The sequence below is a fragment of the Hypanus sabinus genome, chromosome 19 (genome assembly GCF_030144855.1).
Source record: "Hypanus sabinus isolate sHypSab1 chromosome 19, sHypSab1.hap1, whole genome shotgun sequence".
Taxonomy (NCBI): domain Eukaryota; kingdom Metazoa; phylum Chordata; class Chondrichthyes; order Myliobatiformes; family Dasyatidae; genus Hypanus; species Hypanus sabinus.
In genome coordinates, this window is record NC_082724.1 from 61178572 (window position 1) to 61194200 (window position 15629).

The 15629-nt window shown below is 41.6% G+C and overlaps 1 protein-coding gene across 2 annotated transcripts in view; it reads left to right on the forward strand.

Moving 5' to 3' along the window:
• LOC132377967 (E3 ubiquitin-protein ligase RNF123) overlaps nt 1–15629 on the forward strand; it is a 428887-nt gene that overhangs the window by 90733 nt on the left and 322525 nt on the right. For both annotated transcript variants that reach the window (XM_059944516.1, XM_059944515.1), the window contains 7 exons: nt 2201–2315; nt 4341–4445; nt 5226–5351; nt 5855–5947; nt 6143–6216; nt 11930–12047; nt 12162–12252. In XM_059944516.1, the coding sequence (XP_059800499.1) occupies nt 2201–2315; nt 4341–4445; nt 5226–5351; nt 5855–5947; nt 6143–6216; nt 11930–12047; nt 12162–12252 (722 nt within the window). The remainder of the gene's footprint in view (nt 1–2200; nt 2316–4340; nt 4446–5225; nt 5352–5854; nt 5948–6142; nt 6217–11929; nt 12048–12161; nt 12253–15629) is intronic.

The window sequence follows — 15629 nt, forward strand, 5'->3', positions numbered from 1 at the left end:
CTTGCTTGCTGGAGCTGAGACAGAACCTCTGAAATGATACTGATGCTCTCCACCTTCAATCCCCTTAAGATGGACTGGCTTATGGACCTCTGATTTTTTCCTCAATAATCAGCTCCTTGGTTTTGCTGACATTGAGAGTTTATTTATGTGGCACTATTGAACCAGATTTTCAGTCTCCCTCCTATATGCCAGTTCAGACCAGAGTGAGGTGTGCAAATCAGTGCAACTTCAAAGTTCCTCATTTGTGATTCAAGGTCAAAGTTGAATTTGTTGCCATATGCACAGGTGTGACAAAAAGAATATCTGCAGCAGCATCACAGGTACAGAGCATCAGATCAGCAGCATTCACAAAATGCAAATTCAACATAAATTTGTTAAATGGAATAATTTATGGCAAAGTGATTAGAGTGGTCATAGTGTTGCTAAAGTTTAGTGATTAATGTTATGCTAGTTTGTTCGAGAACAGAATGCCTGATGGGGCGTAGCTGTTCTTGAACCTGGGACTTCAGGCTTCTGTACCTCCTGCCCGATGGTAGCTAGAAGAAGATGGTATGATCCAGATGATGGGGATCTTTGATAGATCTTGCTTCCCTGAGGCAATGCCTCCTATGCATGCTACAGGTGGTGGGAGGGATGTGCTTGTGATGTATTGGGCAGAGAGTCCACTACACTCTGCAACTTCTTGTGTTCCTGCGCATTTGAATTGCTTGCAGCACACCATAATGTAAAACATTCAGGGTGCTTTCAACAGTACATCCATTGAAGTGATTAGCTGAACCACCTTAACCTCCTAAGGATCAGAATCAGGTTTGATATCACTAGCATATATCTTGAAATTTGTTGTTATGCAGCAGTACAATGCAATACATAATGATAAAACATGTAAATTTCCATTAGTATATATATTTAACAAGTTAAATAAATAGTGCAAAAAGAGAAAAAAGAAGTAGTGAGGTAGTATTCATGGGTCCATTGTTCATTCAGAAATCTGATGACAGATGGAAAGAATCTATTCCTGAATTGTTGAGTGTATGCCTTCAGGCTTCTGTGCCTCTTTCCTGATGGTAGCAATGAGAAGAGGGCATGTCCTGGGTGATGGGGGTCCTTAATGATGCATGCCATCCTTTTGAGGCACCGCTCCTTGAAGATGTCCAGGATGCTGGAGAGACTAGTGCCCATGATGGAGCTGGCTGAGTTCACAACTTTCTGAAGCTTATTTCAGTCCAGTGCAGCAAGATGATTGCTGCGACACCACTCTACTAGCTGATCTATCTCGCTCCTGTATGCCTTTTTGTCACCTTCTGAAATTCTGCCAACAATAGTTGTGTCATCAGCAAATTTATAGATGGCATTTGAACTGTATCTAGCCACGTAGACGTGGGTGTAGAGTCAGTAGAATGGTGGTCAGGCACACATGCCTGTGTTGATCAGAGAGGTAGAGACGTTATTAACAATTTGAACAGACTGTGATCTTCCAGTGAGGAAGTCATGGATCGATTTGCAGAGGGAGGTACAGAAGCTCAGGGTTCTGATCAGACCTGTAAGAATGATTGTGTTAAGTGCTGAGCTGTAGTTAATAAACAGCATCCTGACACAAGTATTAATATTGTTCAGGTGATCCAAGGCCACACAAAGAGCCATGGAAGTTGCATCCACTGTCGACATATTGTGGTGATAGGCAAAATGCAGTGGGTCCAGGTCCTTGATCAAGCAGGAGTTGACTCTAGCTGTAACCACTCTACTCATGTGAATGCTACTGGATGAGAGTCATTAAGACAGCTCACCCTGCTCTTCTCGAACACTGGCATGATTGTAAAGTAAAGATGCTAGTGCAATTTCCTTGTGCTGAGTCCAAGACATATCACCCTGATATGTTAAAACTGCTGATTCCACTGTCAATCCCCCAATGTAGAATGGCATACTTTTGTCTTCCTTCCCCATCCAAAAATTAATAATCAGCTCTTTAGTTTTGCTGAAGTTGTCCAATAGGTAATTTTTGTTGTAGTACTCAACCAGTTGTTGCTTGGGTTAACTAACTCATTGCTTCTGAAATTGCATACTAATCCTGATACAGCAAATTGAGATTGCATTATGTCACACTGGTTCTACCATCAGTCATGCCAGCAGCCTGCGGTTTGCCAAAGCTCTACCATTTACTGTTTGAACAAATTGGCATTATTTTCTTTTAACCTATTTACACATACCCAATAGAAGGCTATCGCCCCATGCAAGACCCACCAGAGGCAGATCTTGTGAAGGCACACAAGCTGTTGGGGTACCTGAAGAATGTGTTCACAATCGGCTTAGATATCCAAGTAAGGAAATTGGTTTTACTTCATTAATATTTTGCTTAGTTTTACCACTGTGAGCCATGATTATCTATGTGCCTGGAGTCCTGGAAAGGCAATGTGTTAGGTGTCGGAATGGATATTATGATATCTCCACTGTGTTTGAATGCACTATGCATAATCCTTCACGAGGAAATCTGCAGATGCTGGAAATTCAAACATCACGCACAAAATGCTGGTGGAACACAGCAGGCACGGCAGCATCTCTAAGGAGAACCACTGTCGACGTTTCGGGCCGAGACCCTTTGTCAGGACTAACTAAAAGGAAAGATACTAAGAGATTTGAAAGTAGTGGGAGGAAAGGGAAATGTGAAATGATAGGAGAAGACCGGAGGGGGTGGGATGAAGCTAAGAGCTGGAAAGGTGATTGGCGAAAGTGATACAGAGCTGGAGAAGGGAAAGGATCGTGGGATGGGAGGCTTTGGGAGAAAGAAAGGGGGGGGGAGCACCAGAGGGAGATGGAGAACAGGTAGAGTGATGGGCAGAGAGAGAGAAAAAAAACAAACAACTGAATATGTCAGGGATGGAGTAAGAAGGGGAGGAGGGGCATTAACGGAAGTTAGAGAAGTCAGTGTTCATGCCATCAGGTTGGAGGCTACCCAGTCGGTATATAAGGTGTTGTTCCTCCAACCTGAGTGTGGCTTCATCTTGACAATAGAGGAGGCCATGGATAGACATATTAGAAAGGGAATGGGACGTGGAATTAAAATGTGTGGCCACTGGGAGATCCTGCTTTCTCTGGCAGACCGAGCGTAGGTGTTCAGCGAAACGGTTTCCCAGTCTGCATCGGGTCTCACCAATATATAAAAGTCCGGACGCAGTATACCCCACTAGCCAACTCACAGGTGAAGTGTTGCCTCACCTGGAAGGACTGTCTGGGGCCCTGAATGGTGATGAGGGAGGAAGTGTAAGGGCAGGTGTAGCACTTGTTCCGCTTACAAGGATAAGTGCCAGGAGGGAGATTGGTGGGAAGGGATGGGGGGGACGAGTGGACAAGGGAGTCGCGTAGGGAGTGATCCCTGCGGAAAGCAGAAAGATGGGGGAGGGAATGATGTGCTTGGTAGTGGGATCCCGTTGGAGGTGGCGGAAGTTACGGAGAATTATACGTTGGACCTGGAGGCTGGTGGGGTGATAGGTGAGGTCAAGGGGAACCCTATCCCGAGTGGGGTGAGGACAGATGTGCGGGAAATGGAAGAGATGCGTTTGAGAGTAGAGTTGATGGTGGAAGAAGGGAAGCCCCATTGTTTAAAAAAGGAAAACATCTCCTTTGTCCTGGAATGAAAAGCCTCATCCTGAGAGCAGATGTGGCGAAGACGGAGGAATTGTGAGAAGGGGATAGCATTTTTGCAAGAGACAGGGTGGGAAGAGGAATAGTTCAGGTAGCTGTGAGAGTCTGTAGGCTTATAGTAGATATCAGTAGATAAGCCATCTCCAGAGATGGAGACAGAAAGATCAAGAAAGGGGAGGGAGGTGTCGGAAGTGGGCCAGGTAAATTTGAGGGCAGGGTGAAAGTTGGAGATAATGTTAATGAAGTCAATGAGCTCAGCATGCGTGCAGGAGGCAGCGCCAATGCAGTCATTGATGTAGCGAAGGAAAAGAGGGGGACGGATGCATAATCCTTAGTGGAGGATTTGGTAAATCTTCCTGGTGCTAGCCTGTATTTGCAAAAGGGCTTCACGTTCACCTTTTGAGTTAGTGTGTTAGATTTGTAACCTGGAGATAGTCAAAGGAAAATTAAGTTTGAGAAAACAATTGGGTATATTGCCAGCCTGTGAGCAGTAACCACACTTCATTCATTCATGGGATCTGGGCTTTGATAGAAAGACCATCATTATTGCTCATCTGTAGTTGCTGTTGAGAATATGGTAGTGACTTGGAGGGGGAGTAAATGCTCGGAAGATGCTCAGTATAGAATTGCTGCAGAGCACCTAGCAGCTAGTACATCATGGAGCAACAGTGGAGGAGGTGATAACATTGCTCATTTATTTAAAGGAAGGAAAGCTGATGGAGAAGGACCCTGCATCGTGGCAAGCTGAGGGAGAACCGACTGTGCTTGTTACTCTTGCACACATCTTCAACTACTTCGCACCCCTAATGGCAAGTACCAGTTAGGAATTCATAGCTGTCAAACGTGTTGGAGAGAGTTAATAACCCTTGGATGACCAAGGTCAACCATACTGACTCTAGCATGATATGCTGAAGGATAGTATCTTCACATTTCAGAGAAACCCAGAGAACCTGCCAACACAGATGTCAATCAGGGATTGCACTGTATTTTCATCAAATATTAAAGTAATGTGTAGTGATCTTTGAGTGAAGATGATTTTGACATATAATCATAGTATAGGCACAATACTATTATGGCACAATACAGCCCCTTTGGCCAATGGTGTTGTGCTGACTTTTTAATCTACAGTGTAAGATCAATTTTAACCCTTCCCTCCTACATAATCCTTTATTTTTCAATTGTTCACATACCTATCTAAGAATCCCTTAAAAGTCCCTGGTGTATTTGCTGGTGTTCCATGCATCCAGCACACTCTGTGCAAAAACTTATCTCTGGTATTCCCCCTTTACTTCCCTCTAATCACCTTAAAATTCTGCCCCCCCCCCCCCCCCCCCGTGTATTAGCCATTTCCACCCTGGCTTATTTTCTGCAATTATGTTATATAAATTATTCTTGCCATTTTTCACTGTTGATTCTTTTTTTTCCATCCCCGCTTTGGCCACTGATCTCTTACGTTGCCATCTCTATCCTCCTTGTATCTATCATTGCTGTCTCTGGAAGTACTTTCACAACTCACAGTAGATGTTCATAGTACTGACAAGGTCAGAGGTGTTTTTTCTCTTTAATTCATATTTCCTTGTTATAAACAGTGTAAAGTTTACCTTGTGGAAGAAGTACTGATGTCCTATTTTCTGACTATGTTGGAGAAGGGTGGGTCAATAGATGAGCACCCATTGATCCAACGCTTGCTGGACCTGATGTGGCTTCTTATGGAGGTGAGTGTGAATAATGAAAGACTTACCAAATGGTTCAAACAAAAGTTGGGAGGGCAGATGGGATGGGCTGTATGGAGCAGAGTGCAATACAGCTTGTCCATTTTGTTGTGCTAAGTGCACAGTAACAATTTGTGGCCTCCATTGGATTAATGCAGAGTGTGCAATTTCACTCACCATGGGGATATATGCACCTGTCATTAGTAAGTTGCCTTGTTTGTATCTGCTGTTCTCTATGAGATCAGTGTACCAATCTGTGTTGTTCTATCTAATTAGTGGTTTGACCAGTCTGCATTTGAATCATGTAGTGTATTGCTAGGTCTATACTGCTGCTTTTTCATTGGCTATTGGTACTCCTGAGACTGTATTGTGTCTTAACTACCATTAAGTTAATAGACTGTATTTGGGCTCTTTCAAGAGGTAAATCATTGTGATGTGTTTTATTCATCATCTTTCTTGTTTGTTGCCTGGACCCAATTTTGAGTATATTTTATCATCTGTTGCAGGACTATGAAGTACAGGAATGTTTGAAACAGCTGATGATGTCACTACTTCGTGCCTACAGGTTTTCTCCAATTATTCCTGACTTAGGGCTGCAGGTGAGGCCTTCCCGTCCTGTATGGCAATACCATCTGAACTTAATAGAACACTACTGATTGCATTGACTGTGAATGTAGAAATGAAAAGGCTTGCATGGTTTATTCTTGAAAATAACTTTTTATTATGAATAAAGTTTATTTTGTTATAAAAGGAACTTTGTTGTACTAACTTTCTTCATTTGTATTTCTTTTCAGATCCACTACTTGCGCCTTACCATAGCTATTCTGAAGCACGAGAAAACCAGGAAATATTTGCTCAGCAATGTCTTATATCCTTTGAACATCTCCTGTGGTTAATAAGTGCTAGGCTAGAACCTCTGCTCAATTATCCCATGATGTGAGGTCTAATCGTTCTAGTGGAAGGTTATATTGTATTCAGGCCTTTGCTCGTGTTATAATGGCAAATAGAAGACGTAAAATGTCATTGCCTGTTTTTTCAGGAAATGTTTGGCTACCCTCCAATGAAGTGGCTACAGTCCATTCAAATCTGAGAGGATTTGGTGGTGTTGATTGTGGTGAGTTAATGTTTCTGCATTACCATGCAACTGCTGCTGGGATTTGGGTCTATCGAGGATGGGGAGAAAGTTTATATAATTGTCTTCCGTTGATTCCTCTATATTGTTCACTGCAACTGTTGATCATTGAAAGTATTGCAGCTTTCCATCAGAAGTTATACTTAGAAAAAAAATTAAAATGTGTTCCTTTTTCAGAACGTGAGTATTGTTAGCAAGGTAAGCATTTATTGCCCATCCGTAATTGCCCTAGAGAAGACAGTGACCTACCACCTCAAACAGTTATGGTTCTGGAGAAGTGTTTCCACAGTACTCTTGGGTAAGGAGTTCTTAAATTGTGATCTAACAACATTGAAGTACTGCAGTATATCATCAATAGATGGAAATGTGAGTAAACCCAGGATTATAAATGGATTGGTTAGACGAGATTTATTATTTGTTTAGTTTTAGACTTGTTGACAATCCACTTCTCTCCATGGAGGTGGGGTAGGGTGGCACAGTGGCTGTTGTTTTTAATATTAGAATGTGGAGAGTGGGACCTGCGAGTAGGGGTGTTTTCATGCACTTACTATTCTTCACCCGTTTCAAGTTCCTGGCTGTCAAGATCTCTGAGGATCTAACCTGGTCCCAACTTATTGATGTAATCATATACTTTATTAGGAGTTTGAAGAGATTTGGCATGTCAACAAATACACTCAAAAGCTTCTATAGTTGTACCGTGGAGAGAATTCTGACAGGCTGCATCACTGTCTGGTATGGAGGAACCGAAAGCATAGGACCGAAAGAAGCTGAAGAAGGTTGTAAATCTAGTCAGCTCTATCTTGGGTACCAGCCTACAAAGTAGCCAGGACATCTTCAGGGAGTGGTGTCTCAGAAAGGCAGCATCCATTATTAAGGACCTCCAGCACCTAGGGCATGACCTTTTCTCATTGTTACTATCAGGTAGGAGGTACAGAAGCCTGAAGGCACACACTCAACAATTCAGGAAGAGGTTCTTCCCCTCTGCCATCCGATTCCTAAATGAACTGAATCTTTGGACACTACCTCACTTTTTTTAATATACAGTATTTCTGTTTTTGTACTTTTTAAAAATCTATTCAATATGCGTACAACATAATTGATTTACTTATTATTTCTTTTCTCTGCTAAATAATGTATGGCATGGAACTGCTGCTGCTAAGTTAACAAATTTCATGTCTTGTGCTGGTGATAATAAACCTGATTCTGATACCTTTCTGGTGACTGAAGCAGGTGATTTGGGAGTTGCTTAGATGAGCAACTGAATTGCATTTTACAGATGGATTATTCTGCATGTACAGTATGTCAGTGTTGGAGGAAGTTAATGTTCAAGTTGGTAAACTGGTTTATTATTGTTAGATATACAGAGGTACAGTCAAAAGACTTTTCTCGCAGATCAATTCATTGTGATAGTGCACTGAGGTAGTACAAGTTAAAGCAATAACAAAATGGAAAATAAAGTGTTATCGTTACAGAGAAAGTGCAATGCAGACAGATAATGTGGTGAAAGGTCATAACGAGGTAGATTGTAAGGTCAGGAGTCCATCTCATTGTAACTGTCCAATAGTCTTGTGCAAGCGGATAGAAGCCATCCTTGAGCCTGATTGTATGTCCATTCAGGTTTTTGTATCTTTTGCCCATTGGGAATGGGCGAGAAGAGAGAATTCTAATGGGTAGCAAACTATCATCAACATGTCCCCTGCAGAATCAGAGGAGCCAACAGGCTCGATCAAGAACACTTACCATGTCATAAGGTAAGAAAGAAAATCACCTGGCTGTAATTCTGCACTTATGGTGAAGGCGGTGGAGGGGCATTTACATAATGCTTTGATTTGGTCAACTGGACTGTATTCAGGGATGCATCTTGGGATTTGAATCAGTCTACCACAATCGTCATTGACTTCATAAAGGTCTGTGTGGATAAGAGTATGCTGCCTTATTGATGGCTAGATCAGTAGTGTCAAGACTGCTGATCCAGAACAAGGCCAAAGTGAAAACAAAAGGGCAATTCCGTGTGAAGTTAGATGCACAATCAGATGCATAACAGCTGTGAGTGTATGCATGCTGTTACTTCCTTTATCCATACTTTGAAAGAGAGAATTCAATATGCCTGTGCAAATCCCCACTGTGAGCTCTGTTTCAGAAGCCAACATCAGAACATCCTTCAAAAAGGAGAATCCTTGTCGGACCCTGATGGTGTACCCGGTAGGGTACTGAAAACCTGGGCTAACTAATTGGCTGGTGTTCATGGACATCTTTAACCTCTCATTGTTGCAATTCCATTTACTTCAAAAAAGAAGAGCAGGGTGAGCTGCCACAACGACTATTGGCCTGTAGCACTCACATCTATTGTGATGAAGTGCTTTGAGAGTTTGGTCACAGCTAGTATTAACTCCTGCCTGAGCAATGACCTGGGGCCGTTGCAGTTTGCCTGCTGCCACAAGAAGTTTACAGCGGATGCAATCTCACTGGCTTTTCATTTGGCCTTGGACCACCTGGATAGCAGCAAATTGTGTCAGGCTGTTGTTTGTCGATTCGAGTAGTTGAGTCCGCTAGGGATCAGCAATTCTGGATTGGGCGTTATGTAATAAACCGGGTATGATTCAGGAGCTTAAAGTAAAGGAACCGTTAGGAAACAGTGATCATAATATTGGAAATGAGAAATTAGAAAAGGGGAAGCTAAAGTCAGCTGTATCAGTATTACAGAGGCATGAGAGAGGAGCTGGCCAAAGTAGATTGGAGGGGGACACTAGAGGGATGATCAAAGAATAGTAATGGCTAGAGTTTCTGGGAGTAATTCGGAAGGTGCAGGATAGATACATCTCAAAGAGGTATCTTAAAGGCAAGATGTTGCAGCTATGTCTGACAAGGGAAGTCAAAGCCACCATGAAAGCAAAAGAGAAGCCATATAATAGAGCAAGAATTAGGGTGAAGTTAGAGGATTGGAAAATGTTTAAAAACTACAGAATGCAACTAATAAAACAATAAGTGGGTGGGGACAAGATGAAATATGAAGGTAAACTTGCCAATAATATCAAAATTTATCCTAAAGTTTTTCTTTCAGATATTTACAGTGTAAAAGAAAGATGAAAGAAGTTATTGGACCATTGGAAAATGGTGCTGGAGAGATAGTAATGGGGGACCAGGAAATGTTGGACGAAATGAATAAGTATTTTGCCTCAGTCTTCTCTGTGGAAAACACTAGCAATATGGTGGAAGTTCATGAGTGTCAAGCAGCAGAAGTGAGTGCTGTTGCTATTACTATGGAGATGTTGCATAGGAAACTGAAAGGTCTGAAGGTAGATAAGTCACCTGGATCAAATGGAGCTCTGTGTTTTAAAGAGGTAGCTGAAGAGGTTGTGGAGGCATTAGTAATGATCTTCGTTAGTAATGAGGACTGGAAAATTGCAAATGTCAGTGCCTGGGAAGATGTTGGAGTCGATTGTTAAGGATGCTATTTCTGGGTAATTGGATGCATATGACAAAATAGGCCAAAGTCAGCATGGTTTCCTTAAGGGAAAATCTAGTGTGACAAAGAAAAACCGGTGGATGTTGTGTAATTGGATTTTCAGAAAGCCCTTGACAAGGTGCTGTACATGAGACTGCTAAAAAAGATAAGGGTCCAGGGTATTACAGAGAGTGGGAAATCTGTGGAATTTGTTGCTGTGAGTGGCTGTGGAGGCCAAGTCTGCCATTTAAGGCAGAGATAGATATGTTCTTGTTTAGCCAGGGCACCAAAGGGTATGGGGAGAAGTTAGGGGAGTGGGGATGACTGGATGAATTGATTGAATGGCAGAGCAGACTTGATGGGCTGAATAGCCTACTTTTGCTCCTATTTCTTATGATTTTCGAAATCCCCTCGCACATTGAAGTCCCCCATTACAATTGTATCATTATTGTTATTACATGCCTTTTGCAGCTACCTTTGCAATCTCAACCCCACATCTTGGCTACTATTTGGAGGCCTATATATGATTCCCATAATTTTTTTTACCCTTGCAGTTTCTTAACTCCACCCACAAAGGTTCAACATTCTCTGACCCTATGCCACCTCTTTCTAAAGATGTAATTCCATCTCTTATCAACAGATCCACATCACCACTTATGCCTTCCTTCCTGCCTGTCCTTTCTACCCAACGTATATCCTTTGAGATTAAACCCCCAAATATGGCCTTCTTTCAGCCATGATTCAGTGATGCCCACAATGTCAGTCTCTAATTGCGCCAGGAGTTTGTCCATCTTATTCCGAATACTATGTGCATTTAAATACAGCACCTTCAGTTCTGCATTCTTTGCCCTTTTGAATTTTGTGTCTGTGGTACAATTTAACTCTTTGCTCAGTGTGCATTTGTATCCAAGCATTGGCTTGTCAGAAGGGTCGGTTACCATGCTGTATCTCGAAATGAAAATAAATAAAATTACAAAGCCTCAGCATGACAGCATTGTTTTTATATTCTAGTCCTTTCGAAATGAATATTAACATTGCATTGGCCTTTCCTTACTATCAGTTCAGCCTGTTAGTTAACCTTTCAGGAATCCTGCACTAGGACTCAAGTCCCTTTGCACTTCTGATTTCTGAATTTGGTCCCTATTTAGAAAGCAGTCTACACCTTTATTCCTTCTACCAAAGTGCATGACTATACGCTTCCCTATACTGGATTCCATCTGCCAATTGTCTGAATTTACACAAGTCCTTCTGCAACTTCCTGCCTTCTCAACACTACCTGACCCAGCAACTATTTTTATATCATCCACAAACTTGGCCACAAAACCATCAATTCATTCATCCAAATCATTAATCTTTCACGGGAAAATTAGTGGATCTAACACCAACCCCTGCAGAATACCACTAGACACCGGAAGCCAACCAGAAAAGCCCCCATTATTCATTCTCTTTGTTTGCCTCCTGCCAGTCAGCCAATTCTCTATCTCTGCTAGTGTTTTTCCAGTAATAGGATGGATTCTTGTTTGGTGGTCTCATGTGTGGTACCTTGTCAAAGGCCTTCTGAAAATCCAAGCAAACAACATTCAATAATTTACATTTGTCTTTTGGAGTTGGACAAAGAGTTGTATGGCTGCTCTGGATTTGGAAATGATCTAGACTCTTGTCATTCTTCACAGTCTGTTTGCTGTGATGTAATGTTCAGCAACAGATGAATTCGCCACTGGAAAATGCTTCCACAGTCAGTTCTAGCTGAGTAGCAGAACTGAGGTCAAGTGCTCTTTTTGTGCTCTTCTTGTTCTTTTTAAAGATTGACCCTTTGCTTTTAACCTTGTCTCTAAAAACCTGGCAAGACTGCAATATTCTTTCCCTTTTTCTGTTTGAGATGAGTGAAATAAATTAGGAAAATGTTGGGGTATTGGAGTTGGAGATATTGTAAACAATAGGGAAGATGGTTGAAAATTTTTAAAGTAATAATCATTGTCCTAATGACCCTTAACTTGAAACTACATTTGATGTGCTTCGATCAGTTGTGTTTTTTTATATTAAAACTCCTCTTCGAGTGGAAGAAGCAGGATTAGAGGAGCTCATTCCCACTACTTGGTGGCCAACCAGGTTTGATAAAGAGGTAGGATCCTTTGTTTAACCTTCATGCTCTTTGTGAATGAGGAGAAGTTGGGGACAGCAAAAATTTCCAAATAATTTTATCATTTTAACAGAAGCTGGATTTATTTCACTTCAGGGCAAGGAGATAAAGGAAGAAAGTGCTGAGGAGCGACTGAGACGACGTGCTTATGAACGTGGTTGTCAGCGATTGAAGAAGCGAATTGAAGGTAAATACTTACTGACTGAAGGATTCTGATGGCTGGAGTTGTATCCTTTATTGAGCCTGCTAGGGGATCAGCTATACTGGATTGAGTGTTACGTATTGAACCAGAGGTGATTAGGGAGCTTAAGGTAAAAGAGCCTTTAGAAGGCAATGATCACAATATAATTGAGTTCAACTTGAAATGTGATAGGGAGAAAGTAAAGTCTGATGTAGCAGTATTTCAGTGGAGTAAAGGGAATTACAGTGGTATGAGAGAGGAAAATTGGAAGGAACTGCTGTCAGGGATGACAGCAGGGCAGCAATGGTGTGAGTTTCTGGGAAAAATGAGGAAGGTGCAGGATAGATGTGTTCCAAAAACAAAGAAATGCTCAAATGCAAAATTGTACGAATATGGCTGACAAGGGAAGTCAAAGCAAATGTAAAAGCAAAAGAGAGGGCATACAACAAAGCAAAATTTAGCAGGAAGATAGAGGTTTTGGAAGATTTTAAAAACCTACAGAGAGCAACTGAAGAAATCATTAGGAGTGAAAAGATAAAAAATGAAAGCAAGCTACCAAACAATATCAAGGTGAATAGTAAAAGCTTTTTCAAACATGTAAAAATACTTGAGAAGTAACTTTGAGAGATGAAAGTGGATGTAGGACGGCTAGAAAAAAGGGCAGAGAAATAATAATGGGGCACAAGGAGATGGCAGAGGAACTAAATGAATATTTTGCATTATTCTTGTTACGAACCCCGTAACTGGGTCACTTACCAGCAAAGATAGGAGTGTCCGTTGAAGTCTGATGGTACTATTTTTAACAGTATTTATTGATAAAAATACACAAAAATAATATCAATGCAAACATACAGATAATATACGTTGTCAATACTAAATCTAAAAGTGCAGGTATAATAATAATCAATAAGAAATAAGGTCTATCATTGTCTAGGGCAGGGGTCAGCAACCTTTACCACTGAAAGAGCCACTTGGACCCGTTTCCCACAGAAAAGAAAACACTGGGAGCCGCAAAACCCGCTTGACATTTAAAATGAAATAACACTGCATACAACGTTTTGTTTTGCCTTTATGCTATGTATAAACAAACTATAATGTGTTGCATTTATGAAATTGATGAACTCCTGCAGAGAAAATGAAATTACATTTCTGCATGCAACAAAAACATTTTGAACTCCGAAAAAAAGACGTTGGGTTGAAGGTTACTTTTAAGTAAAATACTCAACGTCTATTTGAGTCCTTCTTGTATTTATGAAAAACGCCAAACTTAAATTTGCCGCCAGCAGCAAACCAAAAATAACGTCAGCCAGCTGTCAACCTGAAAAATAAAAGGACTATTTCACTGAACAATGAAAACATATGAATATACGTAAAATAATAGGCAATTAAAATATTTATCATACTTGTTCAGGTTGACTCACACCTGACAATGCAGTCGTATTTAGTAGGGATGGATCGATGCTTAGGGGAGTGACCGGGAAGGATAATGTGTTTTTTTCCTCTCTGAACTCACAGAAGCGTTTCCCAAACGATGTTTGCATTGCGATGATTGCAGAATGTAAATACTCCGAATTTATCATGTCGTGACCTTGTTTGAACTCTCTCAAATTGGGGAAGTGAGACAATGTGCCTTTCTGTAAATCTCTGGCAAGCAACGTCAACTTGCGCTCGAATGCCAAAACATCCTCCAACATGTGCAGGGCTGTACGTCCTTACCCCGTTGAAGAGCTGTGTTCAGCGTGTTCAGGTGCGCTGTCATGTCTACCATGAAGTGTAGCTTTTCCAGCCACTCTGGCTGTTCCAGCTCAGGAAAGTTGAGCCCTTTGCTGCCCAGGAAAGTTTTCACTTCTTCCAGACACGCGACAAAGCGTTTCAGCACCTCCCCTTTGGACAGCCACCGGACTTTGTTGTGCAGCAGGAGATCAGAATATGCGCTTTCCAGCTCGTCCAGTAACAAACGGAATTGACGGTGATTTAAACTTTTTGCCATTATTTTATTGACAATCTGAATGACAACATCCATTACTTCTGTGCATTCCGGAGGAAATGTTTGAGCGCACAGTGCCTCTTGGTGCAAGATGCAGTGAAAAGTCAGCAGCTTTCTGTCCAGCGACTTCTGCAGTAAAGCCACAAATCCCTTGTGCGTTCCCGTCATATTCGGTGCCCCATCAGTAGCTACTGACACCAGATGGGTGGTCTTTATTCCTTTGGCTCTTAAACAATTCAAGACAGCCTCACAGATGTCCTCCCCCCGTGTTTGGTCTTTTAGAGGTATCAACTCAATCAGTTCTTCCTGTGGCCCGGCAGAGTTTACATACCGGCAGAACAACGCTATTTGTTCAATATCACCTTTGTCTTTAGACTCGTCACAGGCAATCGAGTAGGCCACAGCTGAATTGATGTCTTTAATTTGCTGTCTTGTGATGTCTTCTGCCATTTTTATGGTTCTGTCTTTGACAGTCTTTGCAGAGAGGGGCATATCCCTGATTTTCTGCACAATTTCACTCTTGTTTTTAAAGTCCGTGAATAGATGTTCTGAAATCTTAATGAAAGATTCTTTTATATATTCACCATCTGTAAACTGCTTCCCGTGCCTGACTATTTCCTGAGCGGCAATATAACTGGCGTATGTCGTTGATTTTCCAGACTTCATCCATTTCTGGAAATGATTTTTGCTCAGATCAACCTTCCGCATCAGTTCCGAAACGGCTTTTTTTCTCTCATCTCCATCCGGATATTTTTGAGCAAAGGCTGCGTGTTTATTCTGGAAATGCCTTGCGACATTTGACTTTTTGTTGTTTGCTAGTTTCTCATTGCATATTAAGCATACCGGTAAACCAGTCTCGTCAACAGTGAAAGCAAATGAATCTGTCCACATATCATTAAACGTTCTGTTTTCTTCAGTCACTTTTCTTTTTTTAGAATTCTCCATAGTTGGCTTACCTTGGATCGAAAAATTAAAGAAATCGCGCACTGGCGGGTGTCAGGTATTGGCAGTGGTGACGTATATTAATAGCGATAAAAACACGTTGTAGCGGTGTGCTCAGGCAGTCAGTAAACTGCAGTCGAATAACTTTATTCGAACTAAACAGCCTTGCTTTTAAGCCTCCCTCAACCCAGCCCCCATGGACGCAGATGCTGCAAAAGACGCGTACTCACAAACCCCCGTAGGCTATCTCCCTTAGCCTGAATGCTGGCTAATTGTGAGCCGTTTCGGATGTGCCAGGAAATGTGTCGCCACACTTAGATTGTACAAGATCACCATAATCTTCAAATTTAGAATTACATTTCAAAAGCTAACAAACTAACATAAAATACATTTTAATTAAATACTGACCAATTATTTCCCAAAGCCACAGGGAGCCGCAGCACAGAGGTGAAAG